This window comes from Cheilinus undulatus, linkage group 6 (assembly GCF_018320785.1).
Source record: "Cheilinus undulatus linkage group 6, ASM1832078v1, whole genome shotgun sequence".
Lineage (NCBI taxonomy): Eukaryota > Metazoa > Chordata > Actinopteri > Labriformes > Labridae > Cheilinus > Cheilinus undulatus.
In genome coordinates, this window is record NC_054870.1 from 47,875,081 (window position 1) to 47,901,564 (window position 26,484).

A 26,484-nucleotide genomic window follows, 5' to 3' on the forward strand; every position below is an offset into this window, starting at 1 on the left:
TACAGGGATCTGATAAGTACCTTCAGTGACTGGAGTCACAAAAACTGCCTCCCACTCAACACCTCAAAGACAAAGGAAATGATCATAGATTTCTGCAGATCCAAACCCCCTCTTCAGCCAGTGAACTTGTGGTGTGGACATCGAGGTGGTGACATTGTATAAATATTTAGGTGTACACCTGGATAATAACTTGAACTGGTCTAAAAACGTAGACTTCATCTACAAAAAGGGGCAGAGCCGCCTCTTTTGCCTGAGAAGACTCCGATTAATAGACATCTGCAGTAAGATGCTGCAGATGTTTAATCAGTCCGTGGTGGCAAGTGTTCTGTTTTATGCTGCAGTCTGCTGGGGAGGCAGTGTAAAACACAAGGATGCAAGGCTGGCTCTATGGTCATAATCAAGCTAAACTCATTGGAGGATGAGGTGGAGAGACGCACAATGAAGAAGGTGGAGGCCATTCTGAGAAACATGGATCATCCACTTTATATCTCCCTCAATGACCAAAGAAACAACAGTGGTGGATGGCTCCTATCTCTTTGCTGCAGGACAGAAAGATTTAGAAAATCTTTCATACCATCAGCAATTAGACTTTATAATTCTACCATAAACAGATGAGAGAGACTCCAGACAATTGAATTTCCCTTCGGGGATAAATGAAGTTATTGTATTGTATTGTATTGTAATGACACCCTTGGTGTTCAGGCCCTAATTGAAGATGTCAGTTCCTGTGCTGTGTCATATCAAGTCACGTTTACATTTAACCCATTTTTAAAACAACAGATATAAACACAAACTGCTTTATAAAGTGCAAAATCAGCCTCAGGTATTTGTCATTGAAAGGCAGATACTCCAAAAAGCATTTTACTATTTATTTAAAAATAGTGCTGAATGGACTTAAAACAGTAACACGATGACAACTAGAGCTATCATCTGGTAGGTCAGGATATGCCTCCATGAGGACAGTGACAGTAGAGTGGTGGGTCGAGAAGACCTGCTGTGCTGGTTTTTGACCTCCATACTGTAGTCTTTTATGTCATGGTGGACATTTATAGAGAGATATCTATAAAGCTCTTAAGATATCGCATTCACAAGTAAGGGATGAAAATGAGGCCCCTTGACCTTTGACCACCAGCATCTCATCGGTTCATCCTTGAATTAGAGAGAAAATCTGTGCAAAATCTGGTAAAAACCCTACCTGTTAATATCATCCATCCGTTTATTATCTACACCGCTTATCCCATTGGAGGTCGCAGGGGGCTGGAGCCTATCCCAGCTGTCGTTGGGCAAGAGGCAGGGTACACCCAGGACTGGTCACCAGTCAACATAGGCCTGACATATAGAGACAGATGGCCAGGCACGCTCACATTCACACCTACGGCCAATTTAGAGTGATCAGTTACCCTAACAAGCATGTCTGTGGTGGTGGGAGGAAGCCAGAGTACCCAGATAGAACCCACGCATGCAAAAATGAGACTCTGCCTCTCTAAAATGCTCCTTTTATACCCAGTTATGTTACTGACCTGTTGCCCATTAACTTAACAAGGGGCTGGCTAGTTAGAGCAGAGAATAAAGGTTTGGATTCAGTGGTGTGGAGCCGCATTTCCAAAAGCGTTACCCTGTCCTCCAGAGCTCCAAATAAGCTCTGTGCATGTTGTAAACGCACAAAAGCAATGAAACAGTAGTGACGAGAAGTAGAGTCTAAAAAACTTAATGTAGCACCATCGAGATGTAGTAAAACGCAGGTAATTCTTGTCCTTGTTGGGGTGTGTGATGGCGTGAGACACAGCAAGAGAGCTGCAGCAATAAGAGTAAGTGACGCAGTACGCTGGCTGTACGTCAGCCGTAACGGTGGATGGCGACCTGAGGATGAGCAAAGTGCAGCGTAAAAACGGCAATTTTTGAGTTTTATTTAAAATCTACACATTTTCATGTCATGCTTCTAGTTTCAACCCAGTATACCTAAGAAGTCCTCTGAGAGGCATGAATGAGAATTGGAGCAACAGGGAGGGTTTCCGGTTCAGACATACATACAGACAGACAGACAGCGCTCCAATATAGTAGTAAGATTAGTTGCATAATGCTCCTCAAGCTGTTTTATTAGTACTCTTACTTTTCCAGCCTTTTGTTACCCCGTCCCTACTTTTCTGAGATGTGTTGCAGCTAATAAATTCAAAATGAGCTCAAATGTTTAAATGTCTCAATTTCAACATCTTATATGTTGTTTATGTTCTACTGTGAATAAAATATGGATTTATGAGATTTGCAAATCATTACATTCTGTTTTTATTTACATTTTACACAGCACCCCAGCTTTTTTGGAATTGGGGTGGTACTTTGAAGTATATAAGGTCATGCCCCTAGTCTTCTTTTAACAAAACATGATCATCCTTATTACTTTGCAACTACTGATGCAGAGCTGATAAAGTGAGCTACACATGCTTATGTGTTTCTTGCTGCCAAAGACATTTATGTTAATCTAAAATTAAACGTGCTATTCTGCAGGGTTCCTTTAAGTCCAGGTCATGGATAGGTGAACTGTAAAGAACAAACATGTCCTGATCACACTGAGTGGGCCCCTGAAACACCTGGCTCACGTCCCACAGCCCCTCACTGCTGAACTGAGAAGTGGAGATAAACACAGACAGACTCTCTGAAGCAGGACTGGAGGCACCGAGCATGACGGCCTCCTGAAACAGAAACCGTGTCCTCTGAAGAGCTCACTGCATTAGAAATAGCACCTGACAGCAAAGCCTGTGGAGCACGGAAACACACTATAAACTGATGCAACCAAAGGCTGAATTATTTCCAGGTTAGTGTGACCTGCCCCACTCAGGCTGTCACAGTGCAAACACAGATTCATCTGGAACTACAGAGGAGCTCTAAAAGGTGATCTAGGTAGTTAATAAGAGAATTTAGGCTACCTGAGATCTACAGGGTAGAGGCTCTACGGCTGCAGGGGGCTTGGTTTTCAGGACCCAAATGTGGATCACAGAGACTTTCTTCAGTGGGTTGCAGACATGTGGGGGAAAAGTCTGAGTTGGGCAGTTATTTTTAGGGAGTAGTATAGAAGTGGCGTGGTAGCTACAAAAAAATGGTAGCCATGCATTATTGACAACAAGAGATATAGTTGTGTAAAGTTTGATTTTGATTTAAAAAAAATCATAAAGTGCCTTTAGTAGGCCCCCATGGTACATAAACCGTGATAAGTGTCCTTCCTGCCCTTCCAATGGACAAACATGATAAAGCGCCCTCCTTTCCATGGCTAAGCTACTCAAAATTAACCTGACATGCCAGATGGATGTGTTTCACACATCCATCTGGGAAAGCTTCAATAGGAAACGTTTGAGAAAAGGCAGAGGCTTTGAAAAAAACTCAAGAGTGTGATTGGATAAACGTTCTGTCTGTCACATCTCTACGGGCCAATCAGAGCAACAAAACACATGACATAGCTCCTGTCCCTTTCTAACCGGGCCCAAACGGTTCAGATGGGAGATTTGCAAGATGGATTCGCCAGTGAGAAACAAGGAAGCGGGTGTATCCATCTGCTTTGCAAAGTTAACTCAAAATACAGCTTACGCCTCATTTCTAGTGAGGGCTGCTTCAGTCAAGTGGTCAGTCTCCAAACTGAAGCTCACCAAGACCAAGCTCAAGAACAGATGAGGGGAAGACCAGCTCTCTGATCTTGTCCTACTATTCATTTTGACGGACATCCCAGTTGACCCTATCAAGACCACCTTTATCTGCAAACACAGGGCAAAATAAGCACTCCTCTCTCTAAGGCCAGTTTTAAGGCCAAATAAGATATCCAATCCCTCAAGTGAGCCTCAGGATCTCCTTTCAGTTGGACGCACCCAAAGACCTCCACAGGGAGGTGTCCTAATCAGGTGCCTGAACCACCTCAACCAGCCCCTTTCGACTTGAAGGAGCAGCTGCTCTACTTTGAGCTCCATCTAGATGTCCAAGCCCAGCCACCCTCATTTTGACCACTTGCATCAGCGATCCCATTCTTTCAGTCATTACCCTGAGCTCATGACCATAAGTGAGGGTTGGAACATAGATCAACAGGTACATTGAAAGCTTTGTCTTCAATAGGACGCTACAATGTCTGCAGTTCTGCTGATGCTGCACCAATCCACCTGTCAGACTCACGGCCCATTCTACCCTCACTTGTGAACAAAACCCAGAAATACTTAACCAACTTCACTTGAGGCAAGTGAACTCAGCTACTGCTCAGATCCCAGCTGGATGACCCTGGCAGAACTATTATCTCATAATCCAAAATGTTTAATCTTACGCAGGATTTCTAACTATTTCACTCTGAATGTATAACAACCGTTTGTGCTCTGCTGCCCGACACATAGAGGAGGTGCCGTTTTGATAAATTTCAATCCTGGCCCTCAAACATCCTGAGTCTGACACTGCAACACAGTGAACACACCTGGAATAGATGCCTATTTTGTCATCCTTCTTTGACTGATTGTGGTTTTTACAGAGTCTCTTAACACTAGTTCTCTTACCTGCTTTTTATTCTCACTGTTTCTTTACCTAGAGTTTTTGTTTTTTAATCAAAATCAAGTGTGGAAAAAAGAAAAGCATTTATAAAGGTAGAAATAATTTGAACTTTTCCCTGGACCTTATGACTTCCTCATGTAGAATTTATGTTATTTATGTATGGTATGTTGCTATAAATAACAAGAATAAGTCAAAAATAGTAGCTCAGATTTTATATTTTCTTCTTTAGCAGTGTGATTGCTTTCATGTGAAGTTTTTTTAACTGCAAGGCAATCTAACATTTCATATTTTTCTTTTTAAATGATTGAATCTCATGTATTTCCCCCTTCAAACTTTAGAATTCTCCATCCCAATCATTCTAGCATTTTTAGGAAGCTTCACATCATTGTTCTATTCTAACATTTTAATGTTTAATGTCCTTAGTTATGCATTATTTAATTTTCTTGCCTTTTATTTCTGTATCACATTGGTGTGCATGGGTCTTTAAGTCATTTTTCCTTTAGTCATTATTTTCTCTCTCTTCTGAAGCACTTTGACCTCTTATTACATTTGTTTAAAAGTTGCTTTCCAAATAAAGTTCAAATGATTGAAAATCATGGGTGTTTGTGTTTTCTATTACATAAAAATCCCATCTTGATTTGTCAGAATATTGCAAAGTTAAAATTCAAAGCAGATCCTCTGCATGTTGAAGATACTTTAGATCCATTGTAGTAACTCTATCTTTAATGCCATGCCTACAAATTCAGTTTGCTCTGATCCTTCTAGACAAACTTTTCTGTTTGTTCTGATAATGTGTAACCCTCTGATTGGCTGCAGCCTTCACATTCATCCAATCAGATAACTGAACCTTTAAGTCAAAGTGCCTTCACTATTGGTGGTGTCAATATTGACACATCTATCCTGGATGGGACGGTACTGTATATTCTGCCTGTGCACATGGTCCTTAGACATTCATTCCCACTCAACTGTGACCTTTCACTAATGTTTATGTGACTGAAGGCTGTAGCAGTGACGTGGCCTTGCATCAAGTGTGCAAACGTGAAAAAGGCTAAATAACCTCCATATCTCTGCTTGTAGTTTGCACTTTCCACCTGTCTTTGCATAAATAAAATCAATGAAGTTGCAGAAATAAATCAGTGAGACTTGTTATCTATTTGGATCATGTTGCTAAGTGATGCTCATAAAAGCTGGGCTTGAAAAGTGCATTTTGGTGATTCCCAGCGCTCTGGTATTTCCTCAAAGCTGGCCTAATGCAGTCTCATCGCAGCGTCCACTGCAGTCAATGGATTTAACACAAACATGAATACAGCTGTGTCTAAATTTAGGAGCCCACAAACGGACACACAGCGGGAATAGGAAGCAGAGGATGTGACTCAGCGTGCTGCCTCAGATCTTTATTTAAAACGCTCCTGTCTGAGTCAATGTCACAAATAAAAACAAAAATAAGGATTTTTTTTGTTCGAGTCCTAAAACCTTGGGATAAACTCTGCCTACTCAACAACCCTTTGTTGAGTAGGCAGTGTCACTCCAATGTCACTCCTCAAATCACACTTTAGAAAAATCTTATTCTGTGAGAACACCATAACTCTGTCTCCTACCTCACGCTGCAGATCTCTCTTTATTAGTGATGCACAACACTGGATTTTTGCTGATACCACAAGCAATACTAACTGAATAAATATAATTCTGAGCTACATCTTCAGTCCTTAAAGCACACTTTAAGTTTAGGAAATGTGGATGAACAAAAAGAGAATTTAGCTCATGGAGGTTTGTTGGTCTTGCCTAAAACACCACAAAATTATTCAAACATATGGCCAATATTTACAGTCAGTCCAGGAGTTGTAAATAAAAGCAGAAATTTTCATATCTGCTGATATTGTGCATCCCTGCAAATTTTATCGCCTTAAACCATTTTTAATATGTTTCTTAACTTAATTCTATTTTGCATGTTTTTATTGTGTATATCCTGTAATTTGAGTGCCTATTTATTTTGCCTTTTAGCATTTATGGATCAGTAAAGTGGACAGAGTACAAACTCAGGATGGAGCGGTTTATGGCATGCAAGAAAGGAGAGACAGGTCAGCTTTGAACCTGTGCCACCTGTGTCTCTCCATGTGGGTTGCAGCCTAGCCATTGAAGCATCTCCAAATTTAAGCATGCCTAACAATTTAAATGTGCCACATTGACATCATTTAAATCTCTGGTTTTGGATGGAACAAGTTAGTACAGGCAAATGCATGCAAAAGTAAACAATAAAAGAAATTCATTCTGATCTAGTTAACTCTAAAGCTGCTTTTAGTCTTTAAATCCAATACTTATACCGTTGCTTTAAATTGTTTATCCATCATAATTTAATGTTTTATTATTTGATGTACTATTTTGAACAATCTCATCTGCAAAGCTTTTAAAAATGCACACTAACTTTTCTCACCTTGTAGGCATTACCTAAATCCCACCAAGTTTTTCAAACGTTGCCAATATTTACAGCTAATAAAGGCCTTTATTTACAGTCAATTCATGGGTTGTTAATCTAGGAAGAAATATTCGTATCTGCTGATAATTTTTTTAAGTTAAAATCTGGCAGTAATGTCATGCATCCCTACAAATATCATCACCTGATACCCCTTATAATATCTCCTTTTAGAACCTGATGCCTCATTTAAACTTGGCTATATTTTGCCTGATTTAATTCTGTTTGGCTGTTTTCATGTTGTAATCCAAATGTTTTTTTTTTTTCAGGCTTTTAGCGTTTACATGATAGGATAATGGACAGAGTAGTAAATTGGGAGGGAGTGAGAAAAGAGCCACAGGCTGGTCTTGATCCCAGGGTCTCTACTTTGAGGACTATCACCTCTTTATATGTGGTGCTGCGACTTCTTGTGTCCCTTATCAAGTGCTTTATAATTGAAATGTTCACCTTAAAAATGTTTTATCTCTTGTTGATAATGGCACAAATAAGTACAGGCAAATACGTTTCTGCATCTGCATGCAAAAGAACACAATAAATTACTTTTTATTCTAATCTATTTTACTCTAAAGCTGCTTTGAAATAAACCAAATACTTATATATTTGCTTTAACTTATTTTTCCTTCATAACTTAATGTTTTTTCTTAGATATACTGTTTTTACATTCTCATTTGAAAAGCCCTCAAAATATTCATTTTTTCACTCAAGAATCTTACTTTTCTGTCCATAGTTTTGGGTTTTTGTCTGCTGGCGAAGCTCAGGTAATGTTTTTAAAAAGAGCTTCATCAATAGTTATTATTAGTGTGGAGGGATATCTCCACCTAGTGGTAAATAAACAGACAACAGTAGTGCACACCTTTTAACATCAGGTTTAAGACCTTTTAAGCTCCAAACATAGACAAACACTTTTTCTTTAATACAGTATCATCTGTGCGGATTTCTTCTAGGGAAAAAGTACAGTAACAAGTAATAAAAACAGCTTATAAATATAAAATAGTACATAAATGTTTCAGGAATTTTCAAATTATACCTCAGCCTATTTTTTTGTTATTCCTATGGTGGTGTTTTCATGTTTAGTGGTGCACGAATGCAGAAATAAATAGCCTTTAGATTGAGTTAACTTATGCCACGCTTATAACTCGTAATAGTTGAAAATCAGCAGCAGATCTCTACCTCAAACAGAAAAGACAACACATGCTTTGATTACTATTAAAGTCCTAAGAGGACATGCAGAATACCTACATTTTTTTCTTGACGTTATTTCTTGAGATCTGAAATGTAAGACTTCTATCCAGTCAAAATATTCTAAATCCATTTTATGGCTTTTAAATGCAGGAACTCTTGACAAGAGTACTTGAACTGTTCTTTTCAAAAATTAAAATTCTGTGTATTTCTATTATAAGGGCTACAGACAAACTGCTCCAGGGAAAGATGTCCAAACTCAATGGTAACCAACCATTACTGGTAGATTTTCACAAAAAAAAAAATCTGTGGGTAATAAACTGGTGTGTGCAGCTGAGAGAAGCATGTGCAGTGTAGCATTATTAAATAGAGTAATTGAACTGCCATCCAATAAGAACCGACTGAACCAAAATCAGCATTGTAAATCAAATCAAATGCACACATTTGACCCAGGGTGGTCAGCTTGTCTGCTGCAGGTGGCTATTCATCCTCCTCCACTCAATTTATCCATTGTAAATCCTCCAAACTTTCTAGTGGGTTAAATATTCATCCAGTGTTAAAACAGTCAAGTTAGACTGCCAGCATCTGCGGCTCATTTGTTGTCTTGACCTGCAGAGTATTTTCCACAAGTTTTATTTAACTAACAGTTTTCCTTACATAAAGAATTATGATCTAATGAGGTGAAAATTGATGGTGGTAAAAATTGGGGCCTGTGCCCACAGATCAGGTCTGCACTGCTGTCTTTCACAGCACATTGTGAGCTGCAAAGCGGCAGCTTGCAGAAATGGAGACAAGTTTTCAATCACATCATGTTGCACACAGCAGACAATATTCAAGGCTACACTTGAGGTCATGATGGCGCATGTCACTGTTTTTTATGCTGGTATATTGTTTGCATTGGTATATAGGTTGCAGCCAATGCGATCAATGAAAAGTAAGTATTGAAAATGTGTTTATACACCAGAATTTTTGGTTAGAAAATGCACGTTGTTGACCAAATAAGGATTACTTCAGAGCTCCGTTTATCAGGTTATGCTGCCACCTGTAGGAGGGCGGAGTACACTACAAAGCTAAGTAGACTGACCAACCACTAAACCTGCTGCCTTAACAAAACACAAAATATGAATCGTATTGGCCACTCTCACTCATAGATGATTTGTATAAGCAGTGAAAAAAACCCTAGGGTCAAGATCCTGTCGCAGACAAAAAAGAAAGCTAACACCAAAAAAATTGAGACGGATCAAATTTGGGAAATTAGGATTTATTCAATGCCATTATTACAAATTTATAAAATGCTAATAATTTGTATGAAAGGAGCTGGAATCCATTAGAAATACATTCAATTTGTAAAAAACTATGATGCATTTCAACACTGCTGAGCCTGGTCATGATTGTAAAGTATTTTTTCTAAGTGCATCTTTTTTTTTTTTAATAACTGTTTAAAATACAGAAACTTTTTTGAAAATCATGTCTGATACATTTGAGACCCCATCAAAAATAAAGGGATGAAATAAAGGCAAAGAAAAGGGTGAGAAGGCAGAGTTTGTGAGGGTGAAGAAGCTGCAGAGGACCTTAAAAAAGAAGTGCTGAGGATATAACGAGGGGTTTTGTGCAAATCAAACCAAAATAACTAACTCTGAATTCCCTTTGAAAATGCTATCACAGCCTTTTATTTCACTCTTCCTCACTGAAATCTTTGATGACTCATCCCTACTCTCTAAACTAATGTGCATCTTTGATAACTGTGGCATCCGAGGCCACTTCCTCACAAACAAGAATGTGGAGACGGATCCAGCTATCCATTCCTGAGGTGAAGTGCTGCTATTTTTACACACTTGAATAAGATCTTTCATGAGTTTTCTTTACTTGAGGGTTTGTTTGGTTGTACTTTAATTTCAGCGCCGGGGAATGTAGAGCATGAGGATGTTTTTACAGGCACTGGATTTGCCTCTGTAAACAGATCCACAAAAAATCCCAATAGACGAAGCAAATGACTCATAAAAGTTAGTTACAGCTATGCAAAAAGACTTCCTTTAAGTTTATGAAAAGGTATTCAAAGGTGAACAGAACTGGAAACTTTTGAGTTTATGGAGGCAAAAAAAGGCAAAACTTGTATTTTGTGCATGATGCAAAAAAAATGAGAAATTAGGTCAAAAATAGAAAAAAAACAACTGCTATTTATGCTGGAAGTCATTAATGATGGCAGCCTTATTCTTTAAAGGCAATCACAATCAGACCTCCATAAATAATGGAAAAAGACGGACCATGGACCAGAGGACAGGGACTCGGTAAACATGAAGACATTCTGCTTACAAGACACTTCTTCTTCTTCTTGTGCAGGTTTTTAAAGTGGCATCAGACCCGTGGGTGGGAGCAGAAAGGGGGCTTGGATTCATGTCTGTGCAGGGCCCGGGGACGCCAGGTTTCTGTTTGCTATGACTGGTCACTTGGTGATGGTGGGACATGAGGACTGTGAAACACGTCAGTAGCTCTTCAGCTGATCGATGCAGCCCTGCAGTAGAGTCACGTTGTTCTGTGGAGACAAGAGAAAACAGTTCATTCTTCTGCAGCTTCAGAAATTAGTTTAGTCATTTTTGAAATACACAAATCTCAACTACACTGATCAATTTGCAAGAAATACACAGTATGCAAATGTGGTTTTAGCATAAAAACAAAAGATAAAAAAAGACAAAATAGGGCAAAAAAGGTGTAGGCTGAAGGCTTTCTTTATTGCACCAACCACTTTATACCCCGCTCCATTTATCTTCATTTAAAGTATTTAAGAAAGTCAACAAAACTACAAACATATGCATCATATGTAGAGCCTTCATCAATCCAAAATTCAGACACAATAAATGTGCTTCAAGTGTTCATACTTCAGTTTTACTTTTGATAATCAAATTATGCTTAAAGTATTTTTACCCTCCTAAGTCCCTTCATGAGCACATGAAGACATTACATTTTAGCTTTCTTAAAACATAGTTAGAATTTTTGCTTTTAGAATTTTTGAGATATTTGTCCAGAATGTCTGTTGAGGTGTAAGTAATTGGCTTGAAAAGTTAGGAGAAAATTTTCTTTTTAATTTAAAGGAATTAGTTTGGGCATTTCATGGAAATTTTGGGAATATATTTGCATCTTTTGAAGAGTTTCACTGGAAGTTTTGGGGGAAATTTTTTTTGAATTTTTTTACATTTTCAAGAAATTTGAGTAAATGTTTGGGGGAAAAGATTTTAAGGCACTTTCATGGAAATTTGGGAAATGAATTTATGGGGCTGTTATCTGGAATTTCTAAAAATTGCATGGAAATATTGAGGAATTTTTTCAGATGATTGGGGGGATTTTCTGCCATTTTCATGGAATTTCAGAGACTGTTTTTGTAAATTATTGGGAATTTAATATGACTTTTTGGGGGGAATTTGCTTGAGAATTTTCATGGAATTTTTGGGTACATTTTTATTGAAACGTTATGGCTTTATGATAAAGTTTGCACATAACCATGAAGACGACCTACGATTTGAAACGCGTCCGTTGTTGCCTGTTAGCCTAAATAAATGTTTCAAAAGGACACTTGAGTGCTGACCTTCCTGTTTCGAGTTTACCTTTTTGGTCCTGCACCTACCTTACAGATTAGAGTTGGGAGGGTGCTCCTTTTTTTGCTTTTTTACGATAAAGTTTCGCAGAAAGATTTGGGGAATATTTTAACAAATTTTGGGGTACTTTTATTTGATAGCTTAGAAATATTTTTTTAAATATGTTTTATTGTTATTCTCCACTTTGATGCTGTAAAGTCTTTGTTATTATTCAGTAGATCATTGAATTTAATGATGATAACAGTTATCTAATGTTTGTTCTGAAAATGGCATGTGTGTTAATGTGGCGCTGTCCATGGTGCTGACTGACATCTGTCACTTATAGAGAGTGAAGGAGAGAGAAAGGCTGTAAACGGTTAATTATAATCTCTTGTGGATATTTTTGAGCGACTGTCTTGGATTGTTTTGTTGATGCAGTCCGTGACCCAATGATCATGGATGCTGTTGTTTACTGAAGGGGCCGAAACGCGTCTTTCCTACTGCACTCAGACAGACAGCAGCATGTGATAGAGAAGTTTTCATCTTTAGGTGAACAGTAGGCTTCCACAATATCCTGCATCAACTCTGAGAGTAAGTGTAAAGTGTGTGGGTGAATAAAGAAATAATAATAATAATGAGTATATCAGTATCATGTATGCAAGTAACAAAAACACAAAGACTTAAAATAAGTCTTTACTGGCTTTGTTACATAACATTTTAGTTTACTGACATAATTTTGTGTCCTTGAACTTCCTGGTAATTTTACTCACAGCGCTGTGAGGAAGTGTAAATGATTAACCACACTGAGCAGGAGCAGAAGGCGTGATCAGTTTCAAATAAAGACAAATCCAGTGTTCACAACTTCTTTTCACGCACTGGTAGAATTTTGTTTAAACTTTGACCACCAAAAATGCTGCCAGTTTAGCGGCGAGTTCAAGCAGACATTTGTGCCGAAATTAAAAATATTTCCCACAAGTGTCTGGGCTGGAGTAAAAGAAACTATGGCAAAACAATTCACCCATAAACTGGGATTAGAATGGGGTTAGATTGTGTTGAACTCATTTAATCTAGTTTTTTAATGATTTCTAGAAAGGGCAAAATCAGATTTGTTTTAGTAAAATTAAGATAAGGTGGAAGAAAAAAACCCTTCCCATTATTTTTTAGTTTCCATGCCAGTTTTAGTGCTTTTGGTCTACATTTTGCCACAGTAATTGTATTTTTTGTAGAATATCAGAACTTTTTTGATGTATATTTATTCTATTTTTCAGAACTTTCTATTATTGTAGATTGATATTCTCTTAATGGCAAAAACACTAATGTTGATTATTTTTGCAGATACCTCAGCTGTTTAGTTGTCATTAGAGGAGTAGGACAAGATCATTTCTAAACTCCCTCCTACATCATTTTTGAACAGAAATTGTCAAGGAAGAGAACTCCAGGGATGCAGTGCTGTTGTTGTTGTTGTTTTGGTTTTCCTTTTCTTCTTGACTTCTTTGCTTGATTAATATTTTTGTATATTTTCATTATATCATTTCTATTATCTTTAGATGTTTTTAGATAAACAAATCAATTATTCTGCACCCTCTTCATAATACTTCAGGCATAAAGTGCCCTTGCAGGAAATCATAGGAGTGTTTGTAATTTTAGAAAAAATGGGCATTCTTGTTAAAAAGTGTAACTCTGAGGGCTATCATATATATGAACTTCCACACCCACCCACAGCAGTCTGTTCGGCTCACCTTGGCGTGTTTTATCTCGAGCTCAGCCATCTCTATCAGGTTCTTCCTGAAGGCCACGACACGCCTGCCCTTGAAACTGGTCAGTTCTATGAAGAAAAAAATGTTCTGGTTAGAAATTAATACATATGTTTGCACACGTCATTAAATTTATTTTTACAAAGAAGTAAAGGAGAGTCAGCATCTGTCGCATATGAACAAACCTTTCTTCCCAGACTCTGAGAGCTTGTCAAATTTCTGCAGGCACTGCTGCTGGTGCTCCTCGGCCTGAGGGATGTCCTTACTCTTCAGTCGAGCTTTATCCAAAGCTTTGTTGGCGTTTTCATAGTCGGCTAGCGCCCGGGCTCGCCGGTACAGAAGGTCCTGGAGAAAATAAAGAAAACTCTTCAAGTATTACAGCAATGGTGTTTTAGTATTTTAAAATATCTAGCACCCTATTATACTAACCAAACAATGGTTAAAATCTGTTTTATGTTGGGTTGTTTGCAAAAAAACAGAGTATTAATCTTCCTGTAATGTTTTCACTGAGACTCTGCTCAGGGTTTCAGCAGCAGTACATTTGTTGTATATCATGATGATAAATATTCTATTGATCAGGGAGTTACATAGGGCCTGACCCATGGGGGATGATCTGAACAAATTACGTATCTGCTGAGATTGGTTTCTCCACAAGCTGTTGCACAAATGATTCAAAATGTTGGGGGCATCTTCTGTGATAATTTCCAGTTAAGCACCAGACTGCTTTATGATGACTGCTGGTGACATTTCTCACCTTCAAAAGAAATATCATCCCCTTTTAATCTTACATGATCAATCTCATGACTGGTGAGTGATAAAAAGTCCATCATTTGACTCTTTAGTGAGTATTTTTGTTTCTGGTTTTGATGGCTTTTAATCAGTGTAAAATGCTAATTAAAAACTGCAGACAGTTGTGAATGTGTGCATGTTCTAAGAAGTTAAAACAATAAACATGTCTCACTTTAGCGGCCTGGATGTCTCTCATGTAATATCTCAGCAGCTCTGTGAGTTTCAGCTCCTGGTCAGATGCAACTCTTCCTTCCACTTTCTGAAGGGAAACAGATTAAAGACAAGATAGTTACCGCAAAGTACTGGTACGAATAAAACAGGACAAATATTTACTCAAGGTTGATAAAGTCTGTCTTACCCTGAGCTTCTCAAACAGGTCAGACAGCTTCTCCAAGTGCCTGAAAAAGTCAAGACATAATCATGACACATCTGCAGTTATGACTTTGATAAAAATGTGAAACTATACAAAAGAGCTCAAATATCATCACAACCAAACACCCATAACAGCACTATCTGTTCTAGTAAACACATGATAAGGCTAAAGGAAACATTAGTGTGTATTCATAAAGAGTCAATATTTATCTACATAGAGCATCTTTGGATTTTTATCATACTCACTTCTTGTTTGCTGTGCTATCATCTGCAGAGAGGCTGTTCAGCGTGGCAGAGACATGAATGTAATCATCAGCAATATCTGTAAGAAAAAAAGAGCAAATCCAGGACATAAATTCCAAAATATATGGACCATTTAGAACATTTGAGTTGTTTAAAACAAGCTGATAAACAAACACAAAACTGGCATGGCTGACAATGCAAGTTTGAAGCTCTGGTTGTCTTAAATTATAAAGTCTGAGACTGTGTGAGACAACCATTAAATTGTGATTCAAAAAACTGATCAAATTTGGCTCTCTTCACATATTTCCCTGACTTGTCATGTTATTACTCATCACTCCTAACAGTGGTGTTTAAGAGATGAATGAGGAAAGCATAAAGGGAAGTCAACTGGCCTGAAGATAACACCACATTAAAAGAGGAAGACAGCAGGATAACGTTAGACACGGTTTAAAAGAAGGTAAAGGATACAGCTTGATAAGAGGTGAAGCTGACATCAAATTGCAGTGAATAAATACACTAATCCTGCACTTTCCTGTTTTAGGGACACTTTTCATTTCATCACAACTGTCATGATTTTTATATGACTGCACTGAAACTTATCTATAAATGCTATCATATTACTGTGTTTTGAGTAAAGGCCTTTGCACACTGAGTCTGTTATTTTGGATGCATTTACCAGATCTATAATCAGCTGAAAACATCACGCACTCAAACCTTGCACTCCTTGTCTGATGCATTGATTTTCTTTTCCTTTATATTCCATTCTTATTCACAGCACACATTAAAATGATGCCTTATTAACTAGAGAAATGTCTTGTGTGTGTGTTGCATTGGATAAAAGTGTCTGCTAAATGACATTTTAACATTGTGGTGGACTTAAAGAGGGCAGGGGGCCCTGATGTTTGAAAAATACCAGCAAAAGTACCCTCTTGAATGCCACTATGTGTTAATAAACATAATAAAGTGCCCTCTTTGACAAAATTTGCCAAACTGCCTGATTTGGTGGGCATTTTGGCATCCACATCCACTCTATGTGGAAAATATTTGACATATAGCCTTCTGGTGCCTGGGAAGAGGACAAAATTTGATCAGTTGTCCTTCAAAGACTCTTCTAAGTGGACAAAATTGGCTTTGTGTCCGTGTTCAAAAAAGTTGGCCAAGTGCTCTCTTTGTGGACAGAAATTTGACAAAGTGCCCTCTTAAGAGCCCTCTATGAGGACAAAATTTGGCTTTGTGCTCTCTTAGTACACAAAACTTGACAAAGTGCCCTATATGTGGAAATAATGTGGCTCAGTACCTTCTAAGTGGATATAGGGCAAAGTGTCTTTATGCTGTCTTAAAATAAACAATACATGATTGATTTACAGAGGACAATAAGTCATAAGTACCATCCAGGGTGGGGTGTCCACATTTGAGAAAATGCAATGAAGTGCTATAAGCTCCTTGATGTAAAGCTCACTGTCATTAACATCCTCCCTTGTGTGTCTTTTTCCAATGGTTCACACTTCCTCATCTGTTTTAACAGGTGCAGTAGGTATAATTAAAATAATAAATCTTAACCAGGATTTCTAACTTTTCACTAAAAATGTTTGACAACTTTTAAATGATGGTGACCCACTACACACAGCAGGTGCCATTTAAAAAAAACTGTCATTTTCGCCGATGACCCTCACTTTGAATCATGAAATTCAGAATATAAGTTGCTGTTTTAGAAGGTCTTTCAGAGGGAAATAGATTTAAAATGACTTACTGTGTGATGATTAAACTTAAGTCCATCATCTGCAGTTTCTGTGCAGCTGTGTACCTATTTTAGTACTACCTGTTTCATCATGTGGAGTTCTTGCTAACTACAGATGTAACGCAGATGTTGCAAGATCAGAGTGTTCTGGGTCTCATTATCAATCAAAGTAATCATTATTATGATTCTTGTGACAATTCTATGTCCCTAATATCAGTATGCTTTGCACAATGGACGCTCGCAATACACAATTAATGGGGGCAATTTTCAATCGTGTCATGTTAAGTGCAATGTGTGATGGTGGCGGCTGCAGCTGTGGTCATGACAGCATGTACTTTATACTGGTGCATTGGTCTCACTGTTATATAGGACACATAGAACTTTTTTATCAGAAAAAAAGGATACAGGAAGTGCTTGAACACAAGAGAAGTTATAGTGTAAAAACAGCTTTAGCCTGTACTTTCTGGGCAAGTTTGTGGGGTTTTTTTATCTGTCATTGTGATTAATATGTATTGTATTGCAGGGGTGCTTTTTAGTCAGACAGAATTAAGCATTAACACTAGAACAACTACTCCTAGTTTTCAACAACACAAATTGCAATATAAGAAGGATAAATAAAAGAACCATGTCATACTTTTGTGTGCACGGGTCATTTTCTCTGCTTTGGCGGTGGAATCCTTAATCTTGCTGTAGTAGTCCAGCAGGAACGTCTTCTCCTGCTCAAAAAAGTCATCGACCTCCTGCAAAACAAACAGAGGTTTAAGTGAAAGGGGTTTTGAGATTGCACCTGTAAATACTATCACGCATTGGCTGTTTGAAGCCCCACCTTTATTCCTGAGATAAGGACCTCGTCAGCTGACTTCACCATGTTTTTAAAGAATCCTCCAAACATCTCCTTGGCATTCTTTCTCCTCACGCTGAGCTGAAAGTGAAGCAGATTTAGAAAGGATCAAATTCATGAGAGGAATTTGATTTATTTCTTCAGGCTGTTGTGCAAATATTAGTATACCAATGCTAATGCTAGTTTATTGTTTTTCTCTGACTTTCTCACAGCATTCTCCACAAAAAGATGTAGTTTGAGTAAAGAGAGTGTAAAAGTCTCAGCTAACTGACAGAGACAACACAGATAAGCAAAAACTGCTGATCACAGCAGGATGGAGGCCGTGTGTCACAAGGCTCCAGTAAACTCTACTTCCTCTCTTTCCAACTGACTGCTCAGCAAAGGAAGTCAGCATTATGAAGAACTCACATCCTGGTCATACTCTAAGAAAATCTGGAAGTTTCTGTCTTTGCTTAAAACAGGGTGTGAGGACAATCTCTGCAGGAAGATTTCGTGCACTTGGACAGTTTTCTTGAACACGGCCAGGTATTCACTGGAATAAAGAAGACCAGACATGATGCAGATTATAGATACAACAAGTTAAAGAACAAAACAAAACATAAAAGGTATTTGTTTAGCATTCATGAGTACGAACTCACGCCTCCAGCTCCTGCTTCATTTTAGTGTATTCCTCCTTTGTCATTGTGGCTTCACCTTCACCCAGTTTGTGCATTTTTTCCCTCGGGCTCTCAAAGTCAGGCTTCGGAGGCGCTGGAGGAATCTATACATGAAGAAGATGATGTAAAAAATATAACATTTTAAAATGTAAAGATTCAGTTTTCAGGCTGGCAGTCCATACACAGATGCTACATTCCTCTGCACACTGGTCGCAGGCTTGAATCTCAATCCTGTTGCTGCTTGGTTTATAGTGTTATATTTATCTGCCATACATTTTATAAACACACTAGATAAATGTTACATTACATCTATCATCACAGCAAGCAGTCATGTAGGACTTATTACTGATGATGACAAGATTTGCAAAAATCCCACTAAGAGTGCAGGACAGCAGCAAGCAGATGCATAGGAAGCTTCAGATTTAAAACCTGATATTGCCTATTAACTGATGCATTTAAGAAAGGGACATAACAGTGGACAACTCTCTTTTTCAGACACATTCCTGAATGCAGATTACAAGATCAAGAACTTCACAAACTGCAAAATAAACTCTATGATCTGAATTCAATTTTAAACCCAGATAAACTAAATACATGCTCTTTACTAAATCCACAGATCCTGCTGGCAGGATTTAACATCTAACAACCCGGGGAGGTCAAAATAAAGAAAAAGTCAGTCAGTGCAAATATCTGACAGTTCACATTAAGATTTCACACTGAATCACTTACTACAAAATTAAGACATAACATTGGATTTTTATACAGAAACCAATCTAACTTCCCCATGCCGAGTTAAAAGAAAATTATGGCACTTATGTTTTTGCCTTTTTTAGATTACATACATGATCTACAGACATGCTACTGCTGGCTGTGTTTAAGGATTACACATTGATCTGCCATTAAGAGACAGCACACCAAAAAACACGAGGCCTTGACAGATGCAGTGCATGCACGGACATCCGAAGCTTTGCTAGCTAATCTGGAAAAGCGACAGGGACTTTTACTAAGCTTCACTCATCCAGAAACAGAGCAGTGAAGACCAGCTTTATGACATCACACAAAATCGCAAGGAACTGAAAGCTACTCTCCAACAGGGAGTTTATTTAGGTGTTTGGTGGACTCTGCAGCACTATAATGTCCTGATTAAAAGGAAGCATTTGAAAATATGCCCCTTTTGAGTCAAATAAAAACGAGATGGATCCAGGACATCACCGGCAACTTGGAGCTTCAGCTGCAGAATAAGGTGGACAAGTTTGGCTGTTTGTCCTTAGCCCAGGACGAGAGCTGTGATGTCCTTGTACATGAGATAACAAGATTACAGAGGAACCGGCTGCTATGCGGTTTATGAAAGGTATGACAACAAGAAGTGATTTGTTCATAGAGGTAAATGAATGTTTAGATACGCTGGGACTGAAATGGGAAAAACTAGCAGGTGTAACGATGGATGGTTGTGCAAATCTGAGAGGGAAAAATGTCAAACTTTTGAAGCACATACAAGATAAAGTAACAGAAATGGGTTTTTTTGCATTGCATTATACACCAAGTGGTGTTATGTGAGTCAGTGTCAAAAATGACCAAGTAATTGATGTTGTAACTAAAAAAGTGAACTTCATCAGTGAATCACAGCCAGTTTTGCACTTTTAGATGAGCATGAGACTGAACATGGGGACATAATCTACCACACAAGTATCAGATGGCTCAGCCCAGGCAAAGTGTTGAAAAGGGGTGTGGAACCTGAAAGCAGTGTTCTGGGTGTTATGGGAGAAAAAAGGCAAGAACATCCCAGAGCTCTCAGATGCAGCTTTTAGTGTGGATGTGACTGCACTAATCAATTGACTAAATACCAAACTCCAAGACAGGGGCCTATTTGCACATAAAATATATAGCCTGCTGAAGGCTTCCATGAGAAAGTTGCAGTTTTTTTCAAGCCAAATGAAGTGCAACATCCTCACCCACCTGACAACAATGAAAGAAGCCATACAATCAGCTGATCACCTCCACAGGTAAGGGGTACAGTGCATTTTCAAGGTGGTTTGAAGACTTCTTCCCCCCCTAACTCGCAGTGTGGATAATGCACATTTAATGTCGAGCTCAAACTTTTTGACCTGCAGTCTGATTCACTATTGTCAAAGCACTTTAAGTCGATATCACTGCCAGATTTCTATTCTTCTGTCAACGAGGAGAGCTTTCAACACATGAGGAGGCATGCTCAGAATATGTCTGTTCTCTTAGGATCTACACACGTGAATAGACATTCTCAGTGATGAAGTTCAACAAATCCAGGTATAGTAATCTCTCACTGATGATTAGGTGTCCTTCACAATTTCCCCTCAGACATTCAACCCAACTTCAATGCACTTATTCAGGCCGAACACAGACTAGATTTCTCATGGTGAACAAGGACAAAACCGGAAAAGAACTGAAAAACTGCAAATGAGACAGGCTACAAAAATGGTTATGGCTCTTACTTTTGGTATTAAATTAACTCAATGTTGCCATTTAAATGCTGAAAATATGCGTGTTTCTTAAAAAAAGATTTTGTGAATATTGATTGAATAGTGTTATTATGTCAGAATCTTTCTACAATGGCTGTTTTATAATGCCTAAAAAAAGAACATTTCAATGCTCTAAATAAATAGTTAGAATTTTAATTAAGCAGAACTGAGTTCAGACTTTTTGACTGGCTCTCACAATAGTCTATGTCTTTTATACAGCTCCTCGGGAAAATTAATTGCCCACCCTTGCACTAAGGGATGTGGGTAACATTTTTAACCCTTATTATGTAGGTCATACCATCCAACAGTCCAACTTACAATTAGTCCTGCATAGTCTTCTGTCTCTACCAGAGTGTCGTGTAGCCAGATGAAGTCTTCATGCTGCCTGGGAACAGAGAACTCTGGCTTCTGGAAAGAGCTGAGTGTGGTCTAAAAAGAGGTTTCATGTTAAGGTATTTGCAAAAAAAAACAAAAAAAAAAAACTCCAACAATACTGCACTGATCTAGTTGAATATCATAATAGTTATTAAGTAATAGTGTTGTTTTACCTTGGTGTGGACAGTAAACTTGACCTTGTCTCTTTCACAGAGTGCATCAGGAATGTCGATGAGAAGAGAGGCATCGTTGTTTAGATCCACAGACACAGAGCGCATCTAATGGGGGAAAAAATGCACATCAAACATAACATGTCACATAAAATTTGATTTAAAAGCTGCATTAAAGAAATATTCACAGGGTCTCTCCTGTCATAATTTCTCTGGAACATACAATAAAAGGTCTTTACTTTATTTAAGTTAGACTTAATAGTTTTTCTGCAGCTTTGCCCCTCTGATGTGTCTGACAGCTACTGAGGATTTCAAAGGTGGTGTAAAAAAGAGCCTTCTCATTGACAAAACTCTGTGGGTTAAAAGCTTCAAGGCGGTGTGGTGTTGTAGTAAGACATAAATTAAAGCAAGTAAAACAAAAAAGTATCTAAAACAAATAAATGAGCCACTAATGGTAGGTTTTATCCTCAATTCAGACACATCAAACTCTCAGTATGTTAAGTCCACAGATAGGAGGCTCTCAGTCAAAACAATAACAAAAGATGAGTCAAGGAGAGTCTTATAAGAGGGATTTTCTGCTACTCAACAATCAAACTGACACATGCAGGTTCTTTGTGCCAGTGAATTAAATCATGTTATGTTGCATTGTACTACACTATGCTATCATCATATGTATCGTTACACAATTAATAATTAGGCCAACTAATGTTTACTCTTAGGCATTGTCCACATGGAGAAGAAAATGACATATTTCTGTTTTATTCTGAATGTTTTTCTGTAAAAACGGGATCGTTTTAAGAAATGTCTGCGTAAGCATGAAGCAGAGAAGAAGATCGTGAAGGAAGTGCATACAAAACTTAGGAGCCCCTTAGTGTCAGCTAACTGTCATCCTACACAAAAGTCCCAGTGTGCCAGTTTAACTGGTGTTGGATTAACTGGTGATAGTTCAGGGGTGTTGCTTTTGAGGACTCTTGTTTACTTTCCAAATAAAGTTAAACATGCAAATATGATGCTAGCTTCCCTATTATGCTAATGATATAATGTCTGCAAAGATATTAATGTCACATAAAAAATGTGGAATCACAAGATAAGTCTAAAGAAAGGAATATTTGAAAAAAGACTACAGGTGAATGCATTTTAAGGCACACACTTCTGTCCAGTATTGTTGTTGTTATCAATCTGGTGGATTTAGAAACGTTTGTTGTTATATGCTGTGTGAAATGGACGCTTACAGAATAGGGATCCAAACACAGACAGGAAGAAGAGTAGAGGGACATGCTCACAATGTTAACTCCTGGTACAATCTATGCTTGCTAATATTTAGTTAAAGGCAACAGTTGATACATGCATTAGTACAAGATGTCAAGGCAAAACACATCCCATTACAACTATAGAAATTAGGGATTTTTCTGAAAACTGTTGTAATTTTGAGGTCACATAAACTAAAAACAAAACTGTATCATAGGTTAAGTCAATTTTATTTAATTCAGATTAGGAATACATCATATATTAGATTACAAACCAATGTCCTATATCGATATCAGTATATATACTGAAACCAGCATAGATACTGATACATCAATGTAGTTCAGACCTAAACCTTCAGTCCTTAAATGACATTTTTCAGTTTTAGGATGAACAAAGATAAAGACTACCCATGACCTAGGTCTGTTGGTCCTGCCTACAACTCCTTAGGGAAGCATGTTATTTTTAAAGACAAAGACACAAGGACAGTCAAGCAACTTTGCCGCTTAAGGTACACAGCCAAAAGAGACTGGGATAAACACAGAAGAGTTTGCACTCAAAAATGTCCTTTAAAATAATTTCATTGCTGGGCTTGGCATCAGATGCTGAGGAACACAAACATAGTTGCCGTCACAATGCCAATCCCAGCAAACGAATACCTCTAAAGGACACTTCTTATGCATTATACCACCAACATGATATTGACATTGGCAGACGCTAGCTTTAAAAGTTAAATATTGCTGGTTTAGCTCGATTGGCAGAGCAGTCACTCATATACAAAGGCTGCAGTCCTCAATGCACTTGTCGCTGGATCAATTCCCAATCCTGGCACTGTTTGGTGCACGTCTCTCCCCACTCTCTCAATATTTCCTGTCTCTCTTCAGCTGTCCTGTCGGCTCAAGGCTGATGTATTCACTGTATCGGCCTAAAGTACTGGCATGAACCAATATCAGTAGCAGATGTTTATATGTTGTGTCATATCAATGTAATGCTTGCAATTAGTGAGCCCAATGGCGGATTCAGAGAAGATGCTTATTATTTGGCAAAAGATGCAACCTGTTGGTCAAACATTTACCTGTTTAAAGGATCAAAGATGAGAGAAAAAATTATTGGCATAGGCTTAGACCTTTACAATCCGAGCATATCTGGGAAACAGTTAACAGAGTCGTAAGTAGAAAGTCTGGTAGTTGTTTTTGGTATGAGGATTCATTTAAAATGTTCAGGGCTCTCAGTGGGCCCTCTTGAGAGTGTGGCACCCTGGCAACCACCTACACCTGACAGCGCAGCTGTACGTTTTGCCTACAATATTTGACAATGTAGGTATGTTTTTACCAAATATTTGTCAAAAAGCGTTTTTGGCTGATATGTATGTTATACTGGTGCCTCTGTGCATCCCTTTTGCTTCCCTTCCTCTTAAAAGAATTATTAATTAACCAGTAACACTAATTTTTTTCTTCTTGAAATTGAACTGGATGTTTGCATCATTTTAAACTGACAAAAAGAAAAGCTTTCTTTTGATTTTCTAGTTTTCTTCATCTGCTTTGAAAGCGTGTCTTTTTCAATACCGAATATAAGCCTGAAAATAATTTATGATTTAATAAAGCTGTTTGGATGAACATGGTTTCGATCAGTAGTTTTGTATGAACTCTTCTCTGTCTGCCTCCCTCTGCATCAGGCAGGAATTACAAGCATTGAAGATGTTTTACCTTAATTTACCCCACTTATAATCAACACGTATCTGTCTACAGTACTTTCTATATACTATTGAATTCCTTTGCCGAAATACAAAGCAGTGCAACTTTACAGTTACAACCTTAACGTAAACTACCATTTTCAGTCCAGTAAACAATTTGAGCTGCATGTTTTAACACGTTCAGGAAACTGGGCTTCAGAAGCAAACAGCTCTTACATCCATGAGCAGTTTCTTTGTTCAACCCCTTTCATTTAAGTGTAATTGACGAAACTATCGATTAGCTCGCTTAGCAATAAGCTAACAGAAAGACAACAACACAAGTTAGCGGCAGTAACTTCGCCCATAAGCGACCGTTAATGTTAGCTAACGTGCTTTAACGCTACCAGTGCTGACTTTAACTCACCTTTTCCTTATCGCTGTCGTCTATGGGGGATGTCATGATTGAACTGTTATTGACTTACGAGGAAAAATTAGGCCAACAGCCCAAATAAAAAACTATTAACAGACAGGAAGCTCCCCCTCCGCTGGATGGCTAGCTGTCTGCCGAGCTGTCAAAACGTTTTTTTGCCCCATAATGAAAGATTAAGTCCCGCCCCCACTGAATTTCTATTGGCCAATAGCGTATTCACAAATGAAGTGATTGGCTTTGAGTCCTATCAATCATAAAACATCCATGTCAACAGCTCACAGAAGAAGCAGGCAAACGACGTAAAAAGTAAATATTAATATAACAGCTAAATAACAGTAGATAGGGACGATATATAAAAGAAACGGAAGTAAACATAATGCGGGATAAACAGAAGGACTGACAAGCGGTAAACAGCAACACGGAGTAAGTTGAAGGATGCATATGCATTATGGGTAATGTAGTCTTTAATGTTATATCAGCATAACACAGAATCTCCAACTCAAGTGAATTTCCTTTACTCGTTTTATTCACTTAATCAACATAGTTTTGTGTCATCTATTTTAAACAGCTTTGAGTTTTGAAGTATTAGTTAGTAGAAATATATAAAAAGAACAACAAAGGGGATCCTTTTTATTAATAATGTTGACATTGTGGATAAGCACACTGACATAAACATTTATATAAGTAATATCAGACTTCAGAGCCAAGCCATGAGCTGCGCAGCATCAGGATGCCAGAAAAAGGAAGAAAACACTGAGATAACTTAAACGGAAAATAACTGAATAATTGAATAATCAAAAGTGGCAAAAACTGAGTAAAAGTGCCAAAATGGGGACAAAAAAAAATTAGCAATAGTGGCTAAAAAGTGGCAAAATGACGTTACATTAAAAGGCTACAGGCAGAAAGTTGGTTAAATGTTGCAAAAAAGGCAAATAAGGGCAAAAAGCAGCAAAAATAATTAAAAGTAGTGATGGGTGGTTCATGAACGAGCCGGTACAAAAGATCATTTAACGTAAATGATCAGACCCAGATCTCGTTTTATACAATCGTTATTATTGCTATTATCATTTTTATATATTTTGTCTGTGTCTGTGTGTTATGTGATTGATTAGCAGAGATGATTTTTTCCCCACACTACTCCACCATAGGTACACCACACATTAAGGACTCATACTTGATGGTGTAACATTAGTGTTTTAAATCAGGTGCGTCATACAGCCTAGCCAGTGAGCAGAGTTCATCTGACCAAGGTGTTTTTGCAGTGAAAGCATAATTCCAAAAATAATTATACTTTCATTACTATTAAAAATCAAGCATAATTGGAGTAGAATAAAAGCACAAACATAAATCATATGTTGTGACACTGACAAATTTAGCAGGGCAGAAGAAACCAAACAACCAGGGTCACTCAAAGGAGCTGTAATTCCCATCACTAGTTAAAGTCAATTAGAAGTAGCAAAAATCGGTTAAAAGTGGAAAAAGGGGGAGATGAAATGGATGAAAAGCAGAACAAGTGGGTCAAAAACAGCTTATAGACCAAAAATGTTAGAAATGGGTTAAGAGTGGCAAAACGGGTATAAAAAACAGCAAATAGGGGTTTAAAGGAGGGCCACAAACAGCGCCAGTTGGTTTAAATTGGCAAAAATTGGTTAAACATGGCATAAAGGGCCAAAGGCAGCGCGTTTGTTAAGAGTGGCAAAAAAGTAGCAAATTAGGGCAAAATGCAACTAAAAAGTAGTTGTAGTAGTAATAGGTTAAAAAGTAGCACGAATAAAGGATTTTAACATCAGAACTAAATAACAGCCTCGAACTCTTTTCAGCTCCAAAATGAAGTAACTGCTAGTCACAGCACCAATGCTGCTGGAACACAATACTGAGGGGTTACACAGGCACTGACATTATCAATACATCACAAGTGGGAAGGGCCCATTCACTGGGATTTTCAAAGGCTAAGCCAACTCTGTGGCAGAGCCT

At 38.0% G+C, this 26,484-nt stretch overlaps 1 protein-coding gene across 1 annotated transcript; it reads right to left on the minus strand.

Moving 5' to 3' along the window:
- Positions 1 to 9,406: 9,406 nt before the first annotated feature.
- Positions 9,407 to 24,642, minus strand: snx5 (sorting nexin 5). Its single transcript, XM_041790302.1, has 13 exons — positions 24,505 to 24,642; positions 21,167 to 21,271; positions 20,937 to 21,047; positions 18,106 to 18,227; positions 17,876 to 17,999; positions 17,453 to 17,548; positions 17,261 to 17,366; positions 14,892 to 14,967; positions 14,632 to 14,671; positions 14,446 to 14,532; positions 13,670 to 13,829; positions 13,470 to 13,555; positions 9,407 to 10,694 (listed from the first exon to the last, which is right to left on the minus strand). The coding sequence occupies exons 1-13, from the start codon at positions 24,538 to 24,540 to the stop codon at positions 10,644 to 10,646; spliced, it is 1,200 nt and encodes a 399-aa protein (XP_041646236.1). The 5' UTR covers positions 24,541 to 24,642; the 3' UTR covers positions 9,407 to 10,643.
- Positions 24,643 to 26,484: the final 1,842 nt, after the last annotated feature.

What these genes read in the sequence shown, in the direction of transcription:
- snx5 (XM_041790302.1), bottom strand. Translation starts at nt 24,540, where the DNA reads ATGACATCCCCCATAGACGACAGCGATAAGGAAAAG. An exon ending in AAGACTATGCAGGACTAATT is followed by an intron (nt 18,228 to 20,936) that starts GTAAGTTGGACT and finishes CTTCATGTATAG; the next exon opens with ATTCCTCCAGCGCCTCCGAA. An exon ending in TCTTAGAGTATGACCAGGAT is followed by an intron (nt 17,549 to 17,875) that starts GTGAGTTCTTCA and finishes CTTCACTTTCAG; the next exon opens with CTCAGCGTGAGGAGAAAGAA.